We start from the raw sequence: 20,158 nt of genomic DNA, 5'->3' as shown, positions 1-20,158 counted from the left end.
ATTTATTTATTTGTATTTATATGAAGGAAGGTAACTAATTAACGGGTCGTGAGACAGAACTCAGATCAGAAGGAACGGTTTCAGTTATATTAGCTGGTTGAGAAATAGCTAGGCCTGAGGCTGCGGCCTCTTTAGCGGAGCCAGAACTAGGGACCAGATCCCACTTCTGTGTACCTAGGAGGCTGTTCTTGACCCCATTCCTGTCCACACACGAACACCCTAACCCAGCCTACAACTTGCTTACTCTGAGCGCGAGGAACATAGCATACACCTTGTTTCTGAATTTGGATGGCCGTGAACAAGTCGCCTGACTTCAGATGAGTTCCAAATTTCCAGTCTGTCCCCACACCCCTTCTCCATAAAGATGGTTCTCTGAGGTCCCTTCCAGCTATTCCGAGCCCTGTTTAGTAGGCAGTCTAAAGGAAGAGAGCAGCTGCCTTGAGGGTCCTAATAACTTAAAACTTTATTAGGAACAGTAGCAACATCCTGAGGTCACAGGAGAAGATGTAGAGAAGCCACAGAGCCTCGGCAGGGCTAAGGTGGGACCGGGCCTGATATTCCACCCTTTCCTGCCCCAGGCAGAGAGGCCAGAAACAATCAAAACCCTACAGGCAACCTACAGAGGAGTAGGCTGAGACCCAGAACTGGCCCCCAACCCAATAGTCCAGATAGACACTGGGAAAGGATGGCTTCACCCCCCAAGACATGGCCTCTTTTCTGGAAACATGCGCAGTCACACAGCTGGGCCCTCCAGTGCCATCCCTGTGCTAAGGCATAGCTGAGGCCTGTGTTGGAGGCGGGGCTGAGGGCAGCCTCCTCAGGGTTGGAGCTCTTTCCACTTGCGCAGTCTCTCATCCATGGCCTGGAGTGTGGCCTCGTCCTGCAAGATATACACCGAGTCTTCTCTTGCCCCAACCAGTGGCTATCCAGGCCCAGCGGCCTTCTCCCAGCTTTCTCTCACCTTCACAAAACAGAATCGGATGTAGTGGTCAAAGTCCTTCTGATGGGGCCGACTGAAGAATGTGGAGACAGGGATGCCCACCAAGCCCTGGGGATGAGGAAGACCATGTTTGCGTCAAGCCTTGAGAGCTAAGACATCAGCTCAGGGGACAGACAGTATGGCTGGGTGTGTCCCCTCCATCTCCTGGGCTGGTCAGGAGAGATATCCCAGGGTTTCATACTGGGCTCTTCCCAGGGAACAGACCGAACAGACTCTGTGCCTGGCAGAGCTGGGAAGAACTTTGTTGGAACCTCAGAGGTTTGAGCAGGGTGAGCGGAGCAGATGGGCCAGATGCTCACTGCTTAAGAGGGAAGGCCAGGCTCAGAGAAGGGCAGGGCCTCCTGGGGCCAGCATGGCTTTTTGTGCAAGGGAGAAAAAGGCTCTGCAGGCAGCCTTGTATCAGGAGTCATGGGAAAGGTTTGGCTGGCGTCCCCTGACTACACTAAGCACAGGACCCGTACAACTACATCTGCTGGCCCTACCATGTTTTTCATCATCCACTTGACGAAGCGTCTGTCATAAGGCTCATCCTCAGCTCCAGGCAGGTCGGGCATCTTGCTCTCTGGGGCAACAAAAGAGGTTTGTGATGAGTCCTGGTCAACTTTGGTACCATCCCAAATCCTGAGTGACGTGGCCAGGCCCACTCACTGAAGTCTGAGATGTCTGCAATGAGGAAGTAGCTCCCCTGGGAGATCCAGGGCTTGAGGCCCACTGACTGCAGGCTACGGATCATGTGGTCTCGGGTCAGCTGCATGGCCTGTGGCAGCTGCAAAAAGTAGCTGCTGGGTTGTCCAAAGTGTTGCTGCTCCCGCTCAAAGCACTGGGCTACTGCAGCCTGGACAGGACAGACGGACAGATGGGTCAGCTATGACCTGTCTGGGGGCTTTCCTGGCCACCTTCCCAGACCATGGGGTTTCCTGCCCTTCTCACCTGGGCCTGGGTGGGGCAGTGGAAGATAGAATTCTGGTGCACTGTCCGCAGGTGCTTCATGATGTTATCTGGACCCATGGCCCAGCCCACCTAGACCGGAAAACAGCAGGGTCCTCAGGACCAGAGGAGGCCTTTCTCAGTCCTCCCGCTGCTGCTGCCTGCCACGTGCTCACACTTACCTTCCAGCCAGTGGCACTGAAGCTTTTGCCTGCACTGCCGATGGTCAGGGTCCGATCCCACATGCCAGGGAGGCTGGCTACCCAGGGCCAAGAAGAGCAAATGCTGAAATGGGCAAGGTGGAGGGAAGGGCCCCAGGGACAAGCAGTCTCTTAACTGAGGATTGGTATCCACTAAGCTGTTGGCAGGACCCATTACATTTCCTAGGGAAGCAGAGGCTACTGCCTTCCTCAGAGCTCAGGGAGGGAAAGTCCCGACCATAGTCACACCAGTGCTCAGTTCCACACCCCCAGGGCCTGGTCCCCAGGCCTAGGTTGCTCCCAGCTTGGGCTCAAGCCCTGCTCAGGTGTCCAGGGGATGCTGCGTCAGGCCCGGCTCACCGATGCTGACGTGCTGCTGCCCGTCATAGACCAGCCACTGGTAGACCTCATCAGAGATGCACACGACATCGTGCTGCTGGCACAGATTAGCCACCAGCTCCAGCTCCATCCTAGAGAATACCTGTAGGGGCCAAGGTCACAGGTGTGCAGCTGGGACTGTCCCCAAGTGCAGAGCCTGCTCAGAGCACAAGACCTGACCAGGTCTCAGGTCTTCTCTGAATCATCTCTTTGCAATATTGAGATGCAACATTGGTCCATATTGCATCTACCTCTGCAATCCTGACCTTGTGGGAGTGGCTATCTCTGGATCCCACTGCACAGACAGATAAAGCCACTGTTTCAAAGCTACCAGGAAGTGCCAAGGCCCTCAGCCCATGCACCCAAGCCTTCACATCTCTGGGAGGATTGGTCCTCAGAGTTTCAGGCATTCAGTCTTCCCACTTCATGCAAGGAAACTGGGAGAGTCCACGCTCAAGACCCGAAGGAAAAGTGTGCTTGCAGAGGTCTCCGAATGGATTCTGGGTACCTTTCCTAAAGGGTTGTTGGGTGTGTTGAGGACCAGGACCTTGGTGCGAGGTGTGAACTTGCTGGCCAGTTCTGCAGGATCCAGTTCCCAATCATTGCTGGCTCCCAGTTTCCCCTTAGGAGCAGGGCTCTGCAGGAGGAGGTGGGAGGGGCAGCAGGATTTATTTTCCTGACTTCAACTCATCTCCTTTCGCATCTGTCCTGTCTCTGCTCTCAGCTCTGGACTCTACCTCCAGCCTCTAAGTTCAGAGGACTCCCTTCCTTTGTCCCTTGTCCCAAGATCTAGCTCAGCTTGTACTTTGGGTCCCTCAGCTGACCCATACCACCAGGATCCTTTCCCAGTCTTTGCTTACCCATAACCACCCAGCATGCCTTACCGGCTTCAGAGTCACAAACACAGGGCAACCTCCAGCCATCATTGTCATGGGTTTATAACAGCCATAAGCAGGTTCCATGATGATGACCTGGGTCAAGGGTCAGGTTATCTGGGGTCAGCACTGCCCTGAGCCCCTCCCTCCCATTCAGGCGTCACCTCTTACCTCATCTCCTTCATCCACCAGGGCCTGAAATGCTGTGAACAAGGCCCCATAGGCACCCACTGTCACCAGCACATTCGTGAGTGGGTCCATCTCCTGTCCCAGCAGCTTGCCAAAGAAACTTGCCAGGACTTTTGTCAGTGGTGGGTAACCCTGTCAGCCAGGACAGCATGGTCAGGCACCCAGGATCGGCCTAGCCTCTCAGCTCAGCTGCACCCGGGCACTTTCCAGCAAAGTCAGCTTTCCTAGGCTCAGTCTCCTCTAGCAGCCTGGGCCATGGAGTCACTTCCAGAGCTGGTATGTGTGGAGAAGCTGACATTGTGTCCGTCTCCTCCTCCAGCACAGCAGGGCAACAGGAACCCACACTTCCCTGAGTGCCTAAAGGGCACATTTGTGCTCACCGCAGCCCTGGAGCCACAGATTATTGTTGGGGTGCAGTACAAAATAGAATGCCTGAGGAACTGTCTTGCCCAAGGTCATAGAGAATGAGGTGCGGGAATAGCAAGGTTTATTTTTTCCTTTCTAAACAACTTATGAACAACAAAACATTTATTTGGCGGGACACGGTGGAGAACACCTTTAAGCCCTGCACTCAGGAGGCAGAGGCAGGCGGATCTCTGAATTTGAGGCTAGCCTGGTCTACAGAGAGAGTTTCAGGAGAGTAAGGACTTCATAGAGAGACCCTACCTCAACGAAAAAATTATTTATCGTGTGTGTGTGTGTGTGTGTGTGTGTGTGTGTGTGTGTATGTGCAAGCATGCGCACACATAGGTACAATATTACACATACGGTGGTCAGAGGACAACATTTAAGAGTGGCTCTGTCTGCCTACCATGTGGGATTTAGGGACCAAATTCATGTCATTCTTGGTGTCAAGTGTCTGAGCTGTTTGGCTGGCCCCTGGGCTGCGGGTTTTAAAGGGTAAAAGGCTGAGGCTTTGACTGGGAGGATACATTCCTCAAGGACGCCATCAACTTACATTATATTACATACAGGATGAGTCCATTCAAGGCAAAGAATACTAAGCATTCTCACAAAGAATGTTGGGAAATTCCCTCCAGGTGATGCTGAGATTGCAAATTTAAGTTTTAAATTTAAGCACTGTTCTAGCCAGCAGCGGTGGCTCACGCCTCTAATCCCGGCACTTGTGAGACAGAGGCAGGTGGATCTATGTGAATTAGAGGCCAGCCTGGTCTAGAGAGAGAGTACCAGGACAGCCAGGGTTACACACAGAAACCCTGTCTTCAAAACAAAACAAAACAAAACAAAAAGCACTGTTCTAGTCAGTGTTGGCAATGCCTATTGTGTGGTTCCTCACAGAGCTTCTGGGACTTAGTCTGATGCAAACAGCAGGCTGTCTTTCCTGGGTTGTTTGAGGTACCACCTCCGGGAAGCTCCCTCCTACCATGTGCCACCTCCTCCTTTCTCACAGCCCTGGTCAGATGCTTTGATCATGCAGGGTCCTGATGTGCATTCTGCCCTGGGTCCTGAGGTACAGGACAGGGGACTCTCAGTAACTGAGGGATGCTAAACTGGGCTCTGTCCCATGAGCCTTGACACTTGGGCTACATCAGTGCCTGTTCCCCAGGACCTTCAGGAGAGGCAGGAAACTCACAAATTCCCTGGTGTACTGGTTGAGCATGAAGTTCCCACTGGTAGCCTGCTGAAAAGCTTGTATGGCAAAATCCGGAGGTGAGAAGTCAGGGAAGCCCGGACCCAAGTTCACGACGTCATACTCCTTGGTCAGTTTGACAAACTCCACCCTGTCAACAAATAGAAAGTCAGCCCCCGGGGGGCCTCCTCTTCCCCCAGGGGTACCTGTTCTTGTTTGCAGGTAAGGACGGACAGACATGAGACAATTGGAAAGGTAACCTCTATCAGCACATGGTGGATCCCGTGTTTTAAGGTGGCCAGGTCCTGTGCCAATCATATGGCTCAGCCTGGGAGACTTCAAACTTTGACCATGACTATGGTGTGAAACATTTATATCTAAAACTGTGGTTGGCAAGCGGGAGACTCTGGCTTGTCACGCTATAGTCTACAGCCCGTTCTCTCTTCCCCTAACTAGCTCTCCATTTGTTGTTCTTTCTCCACTTGGCTGGAGGGCAAACCAGGCAAAGCTCCACCCTCTGGACAATCCTCGACCTTAGAGACGTCTGCTGAGTGGGGCGTGGTGATGCATTACTGGGAGAACCCAAAGGATGTCCTAACCTGTTACATACCGGTCCCCAGTACAGTGTGAAACTCTGGGCTCACTTCACCACCCCGTGGCCTGTGTGACTGCCTGTGGTCTGGGCCAGTATGTGTGTGTGTGAGTGTGTATGACTGAGTGTGTGTGTGAGTGTTTGTGAGAGAGAGTGTGTATGAGTGTGTGTGTCAATCAACTATATATATATATTTATATATATGTTTGATGTGTGGCCCCACAGATGGGAGGGCAGTGGGTCTGTCTTTTTCTGTGGCTTTGCAGGGCAAGACTTCCTTCCTCTTTCACTACAGCTGTGTGCATGACCAGCCACTTAAAAGATTTGTGGTCCAGTGCGACCCCAGAGGACAGCCAGAAGTGTCAGGATCCCCAGGCATGGCTCCCCAGTTTCTGACCACAGGACATCTGGGGAACTTTGTAAAACATAAATGCTGCCCATAGGGAAGTCTGAAAGAAAGGTGGTCCCCACTTTTTCTAAAACCAAAAATCAAAATCACTTTTCCCCCTTGAGATGGTGTCTCTCTTTGTAACCCAGGTTGGCCTAGAACTCACTATGAAGCCCAGGTTGGCACCAAACTCACCATCCTCCTGCCTCTGACTCTCGAGTGCTAGGGTTACATGCATTTGCCACTATATCTGTCCAATTGTTTATTTAATTATGTTTCAATCTTTTAAGATATTTAATTTTAATTCAGGTGTATCTACCTATGTGAAGCCAGAAGAGGATGTCAGATCCCCTAGAGCTGGAGTTGCAGGCAGTGGTGCGCCACCTAATGTGGGTTCTGGGAATTGCAATCCAGTTCTTCACAAGAGCAGTAAGCCCTGGTAACAGCTGAGCCATTTCTCTAGCACTTGTTTGGTTTTGAAAAAAGAGTTTCACTGTGTAATTCTGGCTTATTTGGAACTCTCGTTGTAGAGTTCAACCTCAGTGAGATTCATCTGCTTCTTAACTGCTGGGTATCGTCATGAGCTCCCATGTCTGACTACTTGGGTTGTTTGTTTGTTGTGCTGTGTCGTCCTGGAACTATGTAGCCGAGGCTGGCACATGCCTCAGCCTCTAGACCATGGGGATTATGGGTAGGTGTCACCATACCCAGTATTGCCCCCCCCACCCCAAAAGCAAGGTTCCTGGGTTGTTGCTCAGGGACCTGTGACTCCTCAGTTCAGCTGACTCCAGAGTCTGTCCTGTGGCTGGGAGGGCTATGGATGGCAGTTCTTGGTTGTCAATGGACTACATCTAGAATTAACCAAAGTTCAGGTGGCTGGGCACGCCCGGGAGGATTTTTCCTCAGTTAAATCATTTGAGGGAAGACCCCCCTTTAGGTTGGATCTTTTGGGGTGGGAAGATGTTTAAAGGTGTTTAGTCTGGGCCATGCCTCCTGCTGGCCGCCTATAGGACACAGAAGAGGGAAGCTGCTTGCTCTCCCCGGCGAGTCCGTTCCTTCACTGGCTGTGGAGTCCGGTGTAAGCTGAAGAGCAGCTGAGCCCCGAGCCTCCTGGACTGCATGGCTATTGATTCCTGGACTTTGTTGCTAGTCAGCCATTGTTGGTTAGTTAAACCACAGCCTAATAAACCCCGTATCCGTTCTGACCCTCCAGAAAGCCCTGATGAGTACACGCATCCCTGAACGTTTCCAGGTATACAGCTCTGTCTGCACCTGGCTGAATGTACAGAAAGGGAGAAGGAGATTTATGAACGCTTTCAGACACATTTCCACTGTATTCACTGTAACACTAATGACAACATGCACACTGTCCTTCCACATCCTAACTGTGTTAGTGCACTAACCTGGAGTCCTGGGTGCCCTCCCCAGGGCTGGGGAGGAAATACTGGCCTGTATCATACTTTCCTCTTCTATTCCATTGTCATGTATATGTCTGTGGTGTGAATTGTGTAAATGCATGTCTGGATGTGTGGGCACACAGGTGTGAATGTGTGTGTGTGTGTGTGTGTGTGTGTGTGTGTGTGTGTGTGTGTTTGGTGTCTGTAGCCATGAACATGCGTGTAGAACCCAGAGGAGGCGGGCTAGTGTCTCGACCTATGACTCTCCTATCCCTTCGATATAAATTCTCTCTCTAACCTGGAGGTAGGGCACTGAGCAGCAAAGCAAGCCCCATCAACCCTCCTGTTTGTTTCTCACAGCACTGGGATTCCAATGAGACATGGCTATGCCCCAGTTGTAACAATAGTATGTGCTAGGATGTGAACCTAGGTAGCTACTCTAGCAGATGCCACAGGTCCTCATACCCACTGAACCATCTCTCCAGCCCAGGGATGCTTTTTTTTAAAAAATGCTTTTGGTTTCCAACTGAATGAACCCAGATGTATGGAAGCCATAGGTACAAAGGCTCAGTTATCGTCCAGGGGAGCCATGGCTGCTGCCGGATTTGGAGCCGGTGCTAGCCCACAGGCCCTTCAGGGAGAGAAAACAATCTCTAGTTTGTAGCAGTGTCTCCTGCCTAGCCAGGTGGGTGGCACTCAAGAGATCTGAGGGTAGCCACTGTCTTGTCTCTCCTGTGCTGTGACTGTCACACACGTTCTGGATACACTGAGTTACTACAATCAGAGATTATCGGCCCATGGGAGAAGAGACACCCAGACACATCCCCAGCCCGTCAGCTCACCAGAGGTTTTGATCTATCCCGTCCAGCCTCCGAGCCTGCAGCCGTTTGGCCATGGTGAGCTGGGTACAGAGAAGGGAAGTCCAGTGTGAGAATCTTCCTGCTGTGGTGTGTGAGAAGCCCTGGACAGCAACTTTTAAGGTCATAGCCCCACCCTCTGCTTTCCTGAAATGGGCGGAGACCCAGGCCCAGATGGCCCAGCTAGCTGGGACCTGTTCTCCCAGCTACCCTTGCTGACTCCTGGAAGGGCTCCAGTTTTTGTTTATTTTATTTATCTTATTAATAATAAAATAATAATTTGTGTCCCCCTGGTGGTCCTGGAACTTGATCTGTAGACCAGGCTGGGCTTGAAAACACAGAGATTCTCTTGCCTCTGCCTCAAAAGTGCTGGGTTAAAGGTGTGCACCACCACCACTACAAGTATTTTTTTTTTAAATATCTAGGTCTGGAGCTCAGTGGGCAGAGGGCTTGCTTCCTGGGAGCCCTGGGTTCTATCCCCAGCACTGCATAACCAGGCGTGATGGCAAAGACCTGTAATCCTAGCTCTTAGGAGGTGGAAGCAGGAGGCTCAGAGAGTCATGTACACTGTGAGTTTGAGGCCATCCAGTGCTACGTGACACCATGCATTTAATACATGAACAGAAATCCCCTAAAATGTATATATCTATGCACACATATTCTGCTTGCACCTAGTAGGGGTGACACTTGTAGGAATTATGTTGCCTAGAGGCTCGCAGAGCCTCTTCCTCTCTCTCTCTCTCTCTCTCTCTCTCTCTCTCTCTCTCTCTGCTTTCTGGATTTTGTGTGGATCTGTTTAGTAATGTGTGCAGACTTCACATTATTGATTGGTTGGGTTTTAAGTTTTTATGTAAGTTGAAGCTTATCTGTTTTCAGGGCGTTTGCACTTTACAGCATGTGTGTGTGGAGGTCAGAGGGCATCTTGCAGGAGTTGATCCTTAGCTCCCATTATGTGAGTCCCAGGCATGGAACTTGCGTCACCAAGACTAGTAGCAGGTCCCTTCAGCTGAGGAGCCTTCTCTCCAGCACCATTGCTGTATCTCTGGCTCTTTTTCCGGTGTTTGATGGATTCTAACAAGTGCTTGTCACACTGCCTCTTTTCTCAGTTTGCCCCTGTCTCCAACCTATGCTTCATGGGTCCCCCAGGTCACAGCAGCAGAGCCTCTCCCTGTGGACACCCTGTAAAGCCAGGTGCACCAGGTGGCTATTCACCTGGGGATGGGAGGGGGCAGGGCAGAGGGAGAGAATATGGATGAGATGGATGAGGCCTGACAGTGGGAGTGTGGAGGGACAGAGGCTGACATAGGGGAAGTTAGGTTGGGGTGGGGAGGGTACAAGGTAGGGGGGACACACACAGATGAACAGAAATGAGTGGAGTTGAACAGCCTTGAGGAAGAGACTTAATTGTTCTTCCACAAATTTGGGAAACTCCAGAGGGTGGCCTTTGTGAATGGCAATCAGTACATGGATGAATCAGGGAACAGCACTGTTCTAAGCTGTGTATAACACAGTCGGCCAACTATGATGCATTGTGTATCCACTATGTACTATGTGCTGGGCGGGGCACTGTACAACCATGGGCAGCAGCAGCCGACATACAAGCATCCATGCAGAGCTAAGTCCCAAATGAGAGAAGCAGAGCAAGGGAGGGGACAGCTGCAGTCTGGAAAGGTCTGGAAGAGCCAGCTCATGCACAGCTTTAAAAGCAGGACCAAGCCAGACCCCAGAACCCCTCACCCCCAGGACTGTGAACATGGTAGAGTGCCATGCAGGACACTTACAGACTGGTGCAAGCACCGGGTGAGTGAGGCTCCAGCCTTCCTTCCCCAGAGTGGCCACATCAGGTGCACCGAGAGGGCTGCTGCACTCCTACATGCCTCTGAGGTAGGTCCACAGGCACTGCAGGCTTCCTCTCCAGGGGACAGAAGGGCAGACAGCCTAGGCCAGAAAATGGCTCCAAGCCAGGGCCTGAGTCCCACACACAGTTCTAATAACAACAACAACAACAATAGATTTGCTGTGCATTGAGCTGCTGCCAGGCACTTTATTGCCTGATTCTTCCATGGGTCACCTCAGTCACACACAATGACCTTTAGAGTTCTAATCACCTCCAAAGGCAAAATGACCTAGGTGAAGGTCACTCACAGATGCTAGCAACACAGGGGGCATAAACCCAGACTCCTGCTCCAATTCTGAAAACACACATGGATACGCACTTGCACACGTGCCCTCACACACCTAGCATTCCTGCTAGCAGGACAACAAACATATCATGGGTCTCATCATTGGATGGCCACACATGGGACTGAGGAACCTGGTAAATGACAGCAGAGCTCCAGCTCACAAACTCACACTGACAGAAACCACAAAGGAAAATGTAAAGAAAAGAGAAAGGTTGTCGGGCAGATATGTAGTGGTGCAAGTCTATAACCCCAGCCCTGGGTAGGCAGAGGCAAGAGGATCACCACCAAGTTCTAGTGCAGCCTGAGTTGTCGAATAGGATCTGCCTTAAAAAACAAACAAAACAAGCAAAACAAACAAGACAAAGCAAACCCATGAAGCCCGCAGTGCACCATAAACCTACAGACAACTCTGAGAAGGTCGGATCCGTCACATCACCCAATATCAAAACCTGACACAGGACAAAGGTGAGGGGACCAAAAATAAAATAATAATAACAGTAATAATAAACCCAAAGGGAACAGTATCAACTAACTGGAAACCCCAGAGCTCCCAGAGACTAAACCACCAACCAGAGTATACATGGAGGGATCCATGGACACAGACACATATGTAGCAGAGGATGGCCTTCTCTGACATCAGTGGGTGGGGAGGCCCTTGGTCCTGTGGGGCTTGGTGCCTGAGGGTAGGGGGATGCTAGAGCAGTGAGGCTGGAGTGGGTGAGTGGTTGGTGAGGCACCTTCATGGTGGCAAAGGGGAGGGGGAAGGGGAGAATGGGATGGGGAGTTTTTGAAACTGTAACTGGGAAGGGGGAATATCATTTGAAATGTAAACGAATAAAATTAATAATAATAATAATAATAATAATAATAATAATAATAATAATAAAAAAATAGGACAGACCTGCAGACTATGCATGCACTGGAACCAACAATTCCCAATTCAACTACCATGCTCACAGGTGACTGCTCCTACAGAGTCCAAGACAATGAAAGGGAAAAAACAGTCTTCAACTCGTTCTGCTGGATCAACTGGACATTAACACTGGCCCTAAAGGACACCCAAGGTCACCCTCAGGCAAAAGGTGTTTACTCGGCCTGCCATTGAAACAACACCAGGAGACAGGACTTGGGAGCACCTGGCCTACGTTCTAAGCACTGGGATAAAAGGCTTTTACTCTTCATACAACTGATAGTCTCATAACACCGGGTTTACTAAGTGCCGTTGAATTGTATGCTTAAAGATGGTTGGGGCTAGAAAGGTGGCTCCGAAGCTAAGAATATTTGCTGCTGGTTCGGTCCCCAGCTCCGGGAAAAAAAAAGTTGTGCAAAGAATATTTGCTGCTTTTCCAGAGAAACCAAGTTTGATTCCCAGCACCCATATCAGGTAGTCCCCAACTGTTTAATTATCAAAAAAAAAAAAAGAATCTCCCAAACTTCCTGTCCCCCCTGTGCACACTTCCTGCTGAGCAGTCACCTCAGTGTTGGTTGGTGCTGGGTTCTTCACATGAGAGCCATTGTGGAGTGTGTGGCCCCGTGTGAGCATGTACAGCATGGCACACAGTCACCCAAAGGGCTGCATGTGGGGGACATTTCACTGCACGAATGTATTGTGCTTTATCCACATATTGGTGAATTGGGGATTATTTTCTACACATCTTTAAAAAGATGTATTTATTTTTATTTTGCGTGTTTGTCTGCATGCAGTGTGTGTGTAGGACAGAATAGGGCATAGTAGCCCCCAGTACTGCTATTACAGGGGGACGTGAGCCATCCTGTGGGTGCTAGGAACTGAACCTAGCAAGTACTGTTAACCACGGAGCCATCTCTCCAGCCCCCACTCTACATTTTAACTGTCATGGATGACGCTGCTGTAGGGCAGTGATGCAGCTCAGTGGTGGGGCTCAGGCTTCTGCCACATGAACTCTAGTGTTCAATCCCCAGCACCGCATAGAAATAATAACAAAAAAATAATGAAATAATGAGAAGAAAATGTTTGGACATCAGATTTGATTTCTTTAGAATAAATGTACAAATGGAATCACTAGGTCACAGGCAAGTCTGTGTCTGGAAGCCACAAAAGTGAAATATTTAGCTGGTGTGTCATACGTGCCTGTGGTCTCAACATTCAGTGATCACAAATTTGAGGACAGCTTGGGGTACAATACTAAGACCCTGATCCAAAGTGGGGCGGGATTTTGTGCAGAGTAGAAAAGAGACAGAGAAGAGGGACGGAAGGAAAAGAAGGAAAGGAAGCATGGAAGGACAGAAGGAAGGAGGAGAGATGAAAGAAAGAAAGAAAGAAAGAAAGAAAGAAAGGAAGAAAGGAAGGAAGGAAGGAAGAGAAGTTTTTAAAAATATTTATCACAATTTATCACAGCCCTATACATGTTTGGAGAAATGTTTTGGGTCTCAGTATAGAAGAACAGATTACTGGGGAGAAATTGATACTCACACAGAGTGACCAGGGCAAAGGCAGGACATGAGCCAGGAAACAAAAACACCAGCATCAGGCAGGGACACACAACAACTCCAATAAATAAACACATTGTACTTTGAGTAGCCAAGGCTGACTTGGCAGTTAATGTGTAGGCCAATCTGGCCATGTTTCACAAAGCCCCCGGAGCAGGGAGATCCTCACTCAAGTCTCAGGATGACACGACCCCCCAAGAACTCAAGTGAGACGGTCCTTGCTGTAATAACACGAGGTTTATTGTTAGGAACCAGTGCACTGGGGTTGAGATTCGTATCCCACGCAGGGGTAGAGGAGTTTGACCACGAGTAGCTGAGAGAAGGGGTATATAAAGGAAAAAAAAAAAAAAAACCACAACCAAGGGGGTAGGGGTGGCATCATTGGAAAATGTAGAGAATACCAGTGAAAAACCACATGGAGAAACTTCATGTATCTCAAGATTGCTTTTAAGATTGTAATCTAACTTTATGGTCAGCTAGGTCCTGGGAGAAGCTTTCTGTTATCTTCACTAGGTCGGGACCACGTACTTAAGGGTCTTATCTTATGCCCTTTTATCTATTTCCTGGAAGAGCAGGCTCAAGAGATGTGGCCTTTTACCTACCTACAGGCAGAGAGAAGGGTCTGGAATTTGAGGTATTTAGGGCTTCTAAGGGGTGACATAGCATTTCTAATCTGACTTCTTGGCTGCATTTTTTATTCTTTCATTCCCCACTTCTTCTAGATGCTAGGTCTAATCATAGAACTGAGTTTTCGTATACACCTGAATGATCTCTATAAAAACAACACTCTTCTCTGAGAGCAGTGAATAATCTTCCATCTTTAAGAATAAAACAACCCCAGTATTGTGTGGTAGAAACAACATTTGTTCTCTAGTGTAGCACATAGACCTCCTTTTTAAAGGAATATCATGTCTAATTTTTTTTTATTTTGAAGGACTACCTTTGAGAAGGAGGTTAGGGATTCTTGGAGGTCAGCTGAAAAGGCTTTTTTACTCTTTTTATATCTAAGTGAATGGCAGCCCTGAATCCTCTATAAACCTTGTGTTGTAGGGCAACAACCGATGTCCTTGTAGCTGCCCTTGTAGCACCTAAACTCAGCCCTAAGATAATTGCCAGAGTAATTCTCAACTCTCTTTTGTGTCTTACTAAGTCTTTAGCATGAGGATTCCAATGTGGACACTATCTGAACCTACTCACAAATGTCATGACTGCCTTTTAGAACTTGTAAAGTTATACAGGTTGTGATCCCTGAGGCACAGTCCCAAGAAATGTTAGGAGTACTAAAGTATTAATGCCCTCATAGTAAGGGGATGTTACATCATTTGCAGTAGAAATCAATCCTACCCACACACCTGCCATTGGGGAACCTATCCCGATGGAGCCCAGGGGAAACATAAAATTCTTGTTTCTAAAGCACACTCAACAAGTGAGCATTAAAGCAACTGCCCCCAATCAGGTCTCTGATGTATCCATTTATCTGATGTGCAACTCTAGGGAGCTTTTTGAAGATCTATGTGTCAGTCTAGGTCCCAGCTCTCAGCCCCAACATCTAGTACGCGGCTGACAAGGGCTGACACTTGATGGCTGTCAGCATGGTCAGCAGCACCAGGTACGGTCCTTTTTAGTGAGACTCGTGTGTCTGGGCTCGGTGTTGTTGAATGTAGCCGAGTCTCCAACCTGGAACTGGTGAGAAGGCTCAGGGATCCCTGGGCATAGGCTGCTGTCAGCTGTGACTGGACTTCTTTCTGTATCACACATAGGTCTTTTTGCCTGACATATAAATCATTATTACTATGACACGTTGGTTCAGTAACATCATCTAATACAATCAGAGGAGCTGAGACCAGCTGAGGCCCCATATAAGATCTCAAAGCGAGTAAGGCTGAATCTGGAAGGAGTACTTTTTGCTCGGAAGAGAGCAAGAAGGAAGGAGTGCCACCCAGTCTGTGCCAGACTCCATGGTCAATTTGATCAGGGTCTCTTTTAGAGTTCTATTTATTTACTCTACTTGTCCTGAACTTTGAGGTCTGTAGATACAATGTAATTTCTTTTTTTCTTCTTCTTCTTCTTCTTCTTTTTTTTTTTTCGGAGCTGGGGACTGAACCCAGGGCCTTGCGCTTGCTAGGAAAGCGCTCTACCACTGGGCTAAATCCCCAACCCCTACAATGTAATTTCTAATTGACCTCCAAATACCTGACCACACCTGGCTTACCTTGGCATCGAAAGCAGGGCGGTTGTCTGACATGGTTACCTTGGGCACTCCAAACCGGAGGAGATTTCTTTCAGTATCTTCTTGATGACTACAGAGGCCGTCTTTTGCTTGGTGAGGAAAGCTTTTATTCCTGAAAAGTTATCTGCTCACACTAGGCAATAATTGCAACCGTATTTTTACTTTGACTTTTTACTAAACTTCTTAGGTCTTTTTGCCCTGTTTGTTTGTTAAACAATTACTTGCTGACCTACCTTACACCTTTTTTACTGCCTCTCTGGCTAAGTCTTAAAGTCTATTACATATATCTTAACTACTTGGATGTGCTTTTTATCTCCTAAATGAGTCCATTTGTGTATTTGGCAAAGTGAGTCTTTTGTTTGTTTTCTGGGGAGTATAGCTTTCCCTCAAGTGTGCCTTTGTCCTTACTCTTCTAAGCAATTTGGGCCTTTTCTTCTGTTGTACATTTTAAGTGAGGCCCTCACTTAGTCCAATCTCAGTTCCCAGTGGCTGTCTCTTGTACCCCTCCAACCAGGATAGGCTCCTGCATATCCATTTTCGAACCACTTGATCTGCTTTATTACTGCCTTATGCCACTGAATCTCTTTCCTCCTGATGTCCTGGGCAATGAATAATATTTACAGTTGTTGGCTTTATCATTGCATCCAAGAGATGGCCAAGGCATCTGCAGCACTGATGTGCTGCGGGATAGAGGTTCAGCCATCCCAGATGACATTTGTGTTGTCCACTTATCTCTGACCTTCATGAAGAGATTTTTCATGAGCAAGAGATATGGGCAGTCAGGGATGACCATGAACTAGTGGGTTACCCGGCCCATGCCAAGGTCCACTGTTCTTTGGGTAGTCCGTAAGTATTATTTGTTGCTGGTAACCCCCTGTACCCAAGGTTTTTTGATGGACACAGGCCCACTTGGGCATAGGGACACAGAGTGTTGGGCCCCTGTATCCACAAAACACAGGGTGGGCTTCCCCTCTATCCTGGGGAAGTCCCTCACCCAGTGCACTTTTTACTTATAATAGGCACACTGATATTTAGCCAGGAATTCTCTTCTATTGCAGGGTACTGTCTTCCTAGTCTCTCTAACTACTGTGGCCAGCATAAGTTCCTCCCCTGCCCTTTATCTCTCCTTTCTCTCTAGCTTTCTCTTCTTTCAGTCTCTTTTCTTTCCTAGTTTCCTGCTCTTTCTGCCTTCTTACTTTTTCAACCAGAACTGCACTTCAACCTTACTTTCTCTGCAAATTACACTAACTCTCTCAGCGACTTAGCTTAACCCTTCAAGTTTCTGCAACTTTTTCTTCATATCTTTTCCTTACTTTAGCCAAATTGGTGAGGAGTTTTTCAGTCCCTCCCAGACCCACCTGGCAAAAGACTTGTAGCATTCCCTACCTTTAGCCATATTCACATCAACAGGCAGAAGTGAGGGCCTTCCATCTGTGTCTGGAATATTGTTTCTGGCCTCTAGTAGGATTCTGTATTTCCTCAGTAGTAAAGAGGACCTGTAACAGCTACTAACAAGCATCTCAAGTGGGATGGTGAAAAAACAAGTAGACAAACCAGAAAATATAGGTCCGCTGAAGAGGACAAATAGCACTCAGTAACACAGAAAGACAATCAAAGATTAACAGACAAAACACAGAATTGTGTACAAAAACAGAAAACTAGAGGCCACCCCGCGACCACCACAAAACTGAAATGATTCAGATGGGAACTTCCATGAGCTTACGAAAGACAGATGAAGGGGAGCGGATTCCACATCACTCCTCCTTAGCAATGGGGCACCAAAGACAGATGGAGGAGAGCAGATTCTACAAAAATGATATTTAAGTCAAAGATGCCATCTTGAGGCCAGCCGACATCAAACGTCAGCCACTCCAATGTTCAAAATGTCTGCCACAATCCCTTCTTACTCTCAACTGACAAGTTGAGTGCTCAAGCCCTAACTTTAGTCCAGTGGTCTAAACTCAAACTCAGAGGAGTCTCATCATCAAAATCACAAGTAACACAAAACAAAGACCTAAGACACACAGAAAAGACCACTCTGGAAATTCATACGGTCAGGAGGGTGGGTCTCTTCTCCAATCCAGGATAATCACCAGATCATCAAAGGCACCCAGACGGGAATCTCCCAGGCGTCCCTGGTGTCCCTTTTGGCCTCCTGAGACATCTCCCAGAGCAGCACAGTCAGTGAGCATCTACCAATACTCACACTCCCCCGTCTCCTCCCGAGAGGCGAGCCTCTGTCTCTATCTGAGACGGAACAATTGCAAATACCAGTAATCGGGAGTGACTGCAGACCGAGAGTTCAGCCGGCACAGATACACAAAGACACAACACAAATACACAGAAGCTATCTCATTTCCCAGTGGGTATTCAGGGAGGAGAGTGGGCACCAATCCAAGATGAGCCCCGAAATGAAAGACACCCAGTGCGGGGAGTCCCTCACTCAAGTCTCAGGATGATGCAACCCCCCAAGAACTCACATGAGACCGTCCTTACTGGAAAAAGCACATGGTTTATTGATAGGAAACCGTGCACTATGGTCAAGACTCATATCCCATGGAGGGGTAGAGGAGTTCAACCACAAGTAGCAGGGAGAGGGGGTATTTAAAGGAAAAACCCACAACACAATGGGGTAGAGGTGGCATCATCGGAAAATGTCGAGAATACCAGTGAAAAATCACAAGGAGAGGCTTCCTGTCTCTCAAGATTGCTTTTAAGATTGTAATCTAACTTTATGGTCTGATAGTTCCTGGGAGAAGGTTCCTGTTATATTTACTAGGTCGGGACCAAGTACTTAAGGGCCTTATCTTATATGCTTTTATATAGTTCCTGGGAGAGCAGGCTCAAGCAATGTGACCTTTTACCTACCTACAGGCAGAGAGCAGGGTCTGGAATTTGAGGTATTTAGGGCTTCTTAGGGGTGACATAGCATTTCTAATCTGACTTCTTAGCTGCATTTTTTATTCTTTCATTCCCCACTTCTTCTAGTAGCTACGTCTAATCACAGAACTAAATTTTCGTATATACCTGAATGGTCTCTATAAAAACAACACTCTTCTCTGAGAGCAGTGAATAATCTTCCATCTTTAAGAATAAAACAACCCCAGAATTGTGTGGCAGAAACAACATTTGTTCTCTAGTGTAGCACATAGACCATCCACTATGTACTATGTGCTGGGCTGGGCACTGGGATAACCATGGGCAGCAGCACCTGACATACAAGCATCCATGCAGAGCTAAGTCCCAAATGAGAGAAGCAGAGCAAGGGAGGGGACAAGACAGCTGCAGTCTGGAAAGGTCTGGAAGAGCCAGCTCATGCACAGCTTTAAAAGCAGGACCAAGCCAGGCCCCAGGACCCCTCACCCCCAGGGCTGTGAACATGGTAGAGTGCCATGCAGGACACTTACAGACTGGTGCAAGCACCGGGTGAGTGAGGCTCCAGCCTTCCTTCCCCAGAGTGGCCACATCAGGTGCACCGAGAGGGCTGCTGCACTCCTGAACATGCCTCTGAGGTAGGTCCACAGGCACTGCAGGCTTCCCCTCCAGAGGGCAGAAGGGCAGACAGCCTAGGCCAGAAAATGGCTCCAAGCCAGGGCCTGAGTCCCACACACAGTTCTAACAACAACAACAATAACAACAACAACAACAACAACAGAATCGCTGTGCAGTGAGCTGCTGCCAGGCACTTTATGGCCTGACTCTTCCCTGAGTCACCTCAGTCACACACAATGGCCTTTAGAGTTCTAATCACCTCCAAAGGCAAAATGACCTAGGTGAAGGTCACTGACAGATGCTAGCCACACAGGGAGCAGAAAACCAGACTCCTGCTCCAATTCTGAGAGCACACATGGATACATACTTGCACACGTGCACTCACACCCCTAGCATTCCTGCTAGCAGGACAACAAACCTAGCCTGGGTCCCATCATTGGATGGCTACACATGGGACTGAGGAACCTGGTAAATGACGACAGAGCTCCAGCTCACAAACTCAAGCTGACAGAAACCACATAAGGAAAATGTAAAGAAAAGAAAAAGGCTGTCAGGCAGATATGTAGTGGTGCAAGTCTATAACCCCAGCCCTGGGTAGGCAGAGGCAGGAGGATCACCACCAAGTTCTAGTCCAGCCTGAGCTGTAGAATAGGATCTGCCTTAGAAAACAAACAAAACAAGCAAAACAAACAAGACAAAGCAAACCCAAGAAGCCTGCAGTGCACCATAACCTACAGACAACTCTGAGAAGGTCGGATGCGTCACATCACCCAATATCAAAGCCTGACACAGGACAAAGGTGAGGGGACCAAAAATAAAATAATAATAACAGTAATAATAAACCCAAAGGGAACAGTATCAACCACCCGGACCCCATAGCTCTGAGACACTAAACCACCAACCAGCGTATATACATGGAGGGATCCATGACTCCAGACACATATGTAGCAGATGATGGCCTTCTCTGACATAAGTGGGATGGGAGGCACTTGGTCCTGTGGGGCTTTATGCCCCAGGGTAGGGGGATGCTAGAGTGGTGAGGCTGGACTGGGTGAGTAGGTGGGGAGGCACCCTCATAGAGGCAAAGGGGAGGAGAGAGGGGAGAATGGGATGGGGAGTTTTTGAAACTGTAACTGGGAAGGGGGAATATCATTTGAAACGTAAACGAATAAAATGATTAATAATAATAATAATAATAATAATAATAATAATAATAATAATAGTGGTTCCCCAACCACCAATTGGCTCAACAGTAGAGCACTTGCCTAGCGTCCCCAGCTCCGAAAAAAAAAAAAAAAAAAAAAAAAAAAATAATAGGACAGACCTTCAGACTATGCATGCACTGGAACCAACAATTCCCAATTCAACTTCCATGCTCACAGGTGTCTGC

General features: G+C 48.4%; 1 protein-coding gene across 1 annotated transcript; it reads right to left on the bottom strand.

Annotated features, from left to right (window-relative positions):
• Positions 1 to 438: 438 nt before the first annotated feature.
• LOC116889760 (kynurenine--oxoglutarate transaminase 1, mitochondrial) lies at positions 439 to 18,887 on the bottom strand. Its single transcript, XM_032890622.1, has 13 exons — positions 18,684 to 18,887; positions 8,380 to 8,438; positions 5,164 to 5,311; positions 3,552 to 3,701; positions 3,390 to 3,476; positions 3,014 to 3,142; positions 2,488 to 2,608; positions 2,110 to 2,186; positions 1,931 to 2,020; positions 1,649 to 1,835; positions 1,483 to 1,562; positions 962 to 1,048; positions 439 to 880 (listed from the first exon to the last, which is right to left on the bottom strand). The coding sequence occupies exons 1-13, from the start codon at positions 18,777 to 18,779 to the stop codon at positions 818 to 820; spliced, it is 1,374 nt and encodes a 457-aa protein (XP_032746513.1). The 5' UTR covers positions 18,780 to 18,887; the 3' UTR covers positions 439 to 817.
• Between the last annotated feature and the right edge of the window lie 1,271 nt (positions 18,888 to 20,158).

The sequence above is a fragment of the Rattus rattus genome, unplaced genomic scaffold (assembly GCF_011064425.1).
Source record: "Rattus rattus isolate New Zealand unplaced genomic scaffold, Rrattus_CSIRO_v1 PGA_scaffold_81, whole genome shotgun sequence".
Taxonomy (NCBI): Eukaryota; Metazoa; Chordata; class Mammalia; order Rodentia; family Muridae; genus Rattus; species Rattus rattus.
The sequence above is the reverse complement of the archived record's forward strand: the minus strand, read 5'-3'. Positions and strand labels throughout refer to the sequence as shown.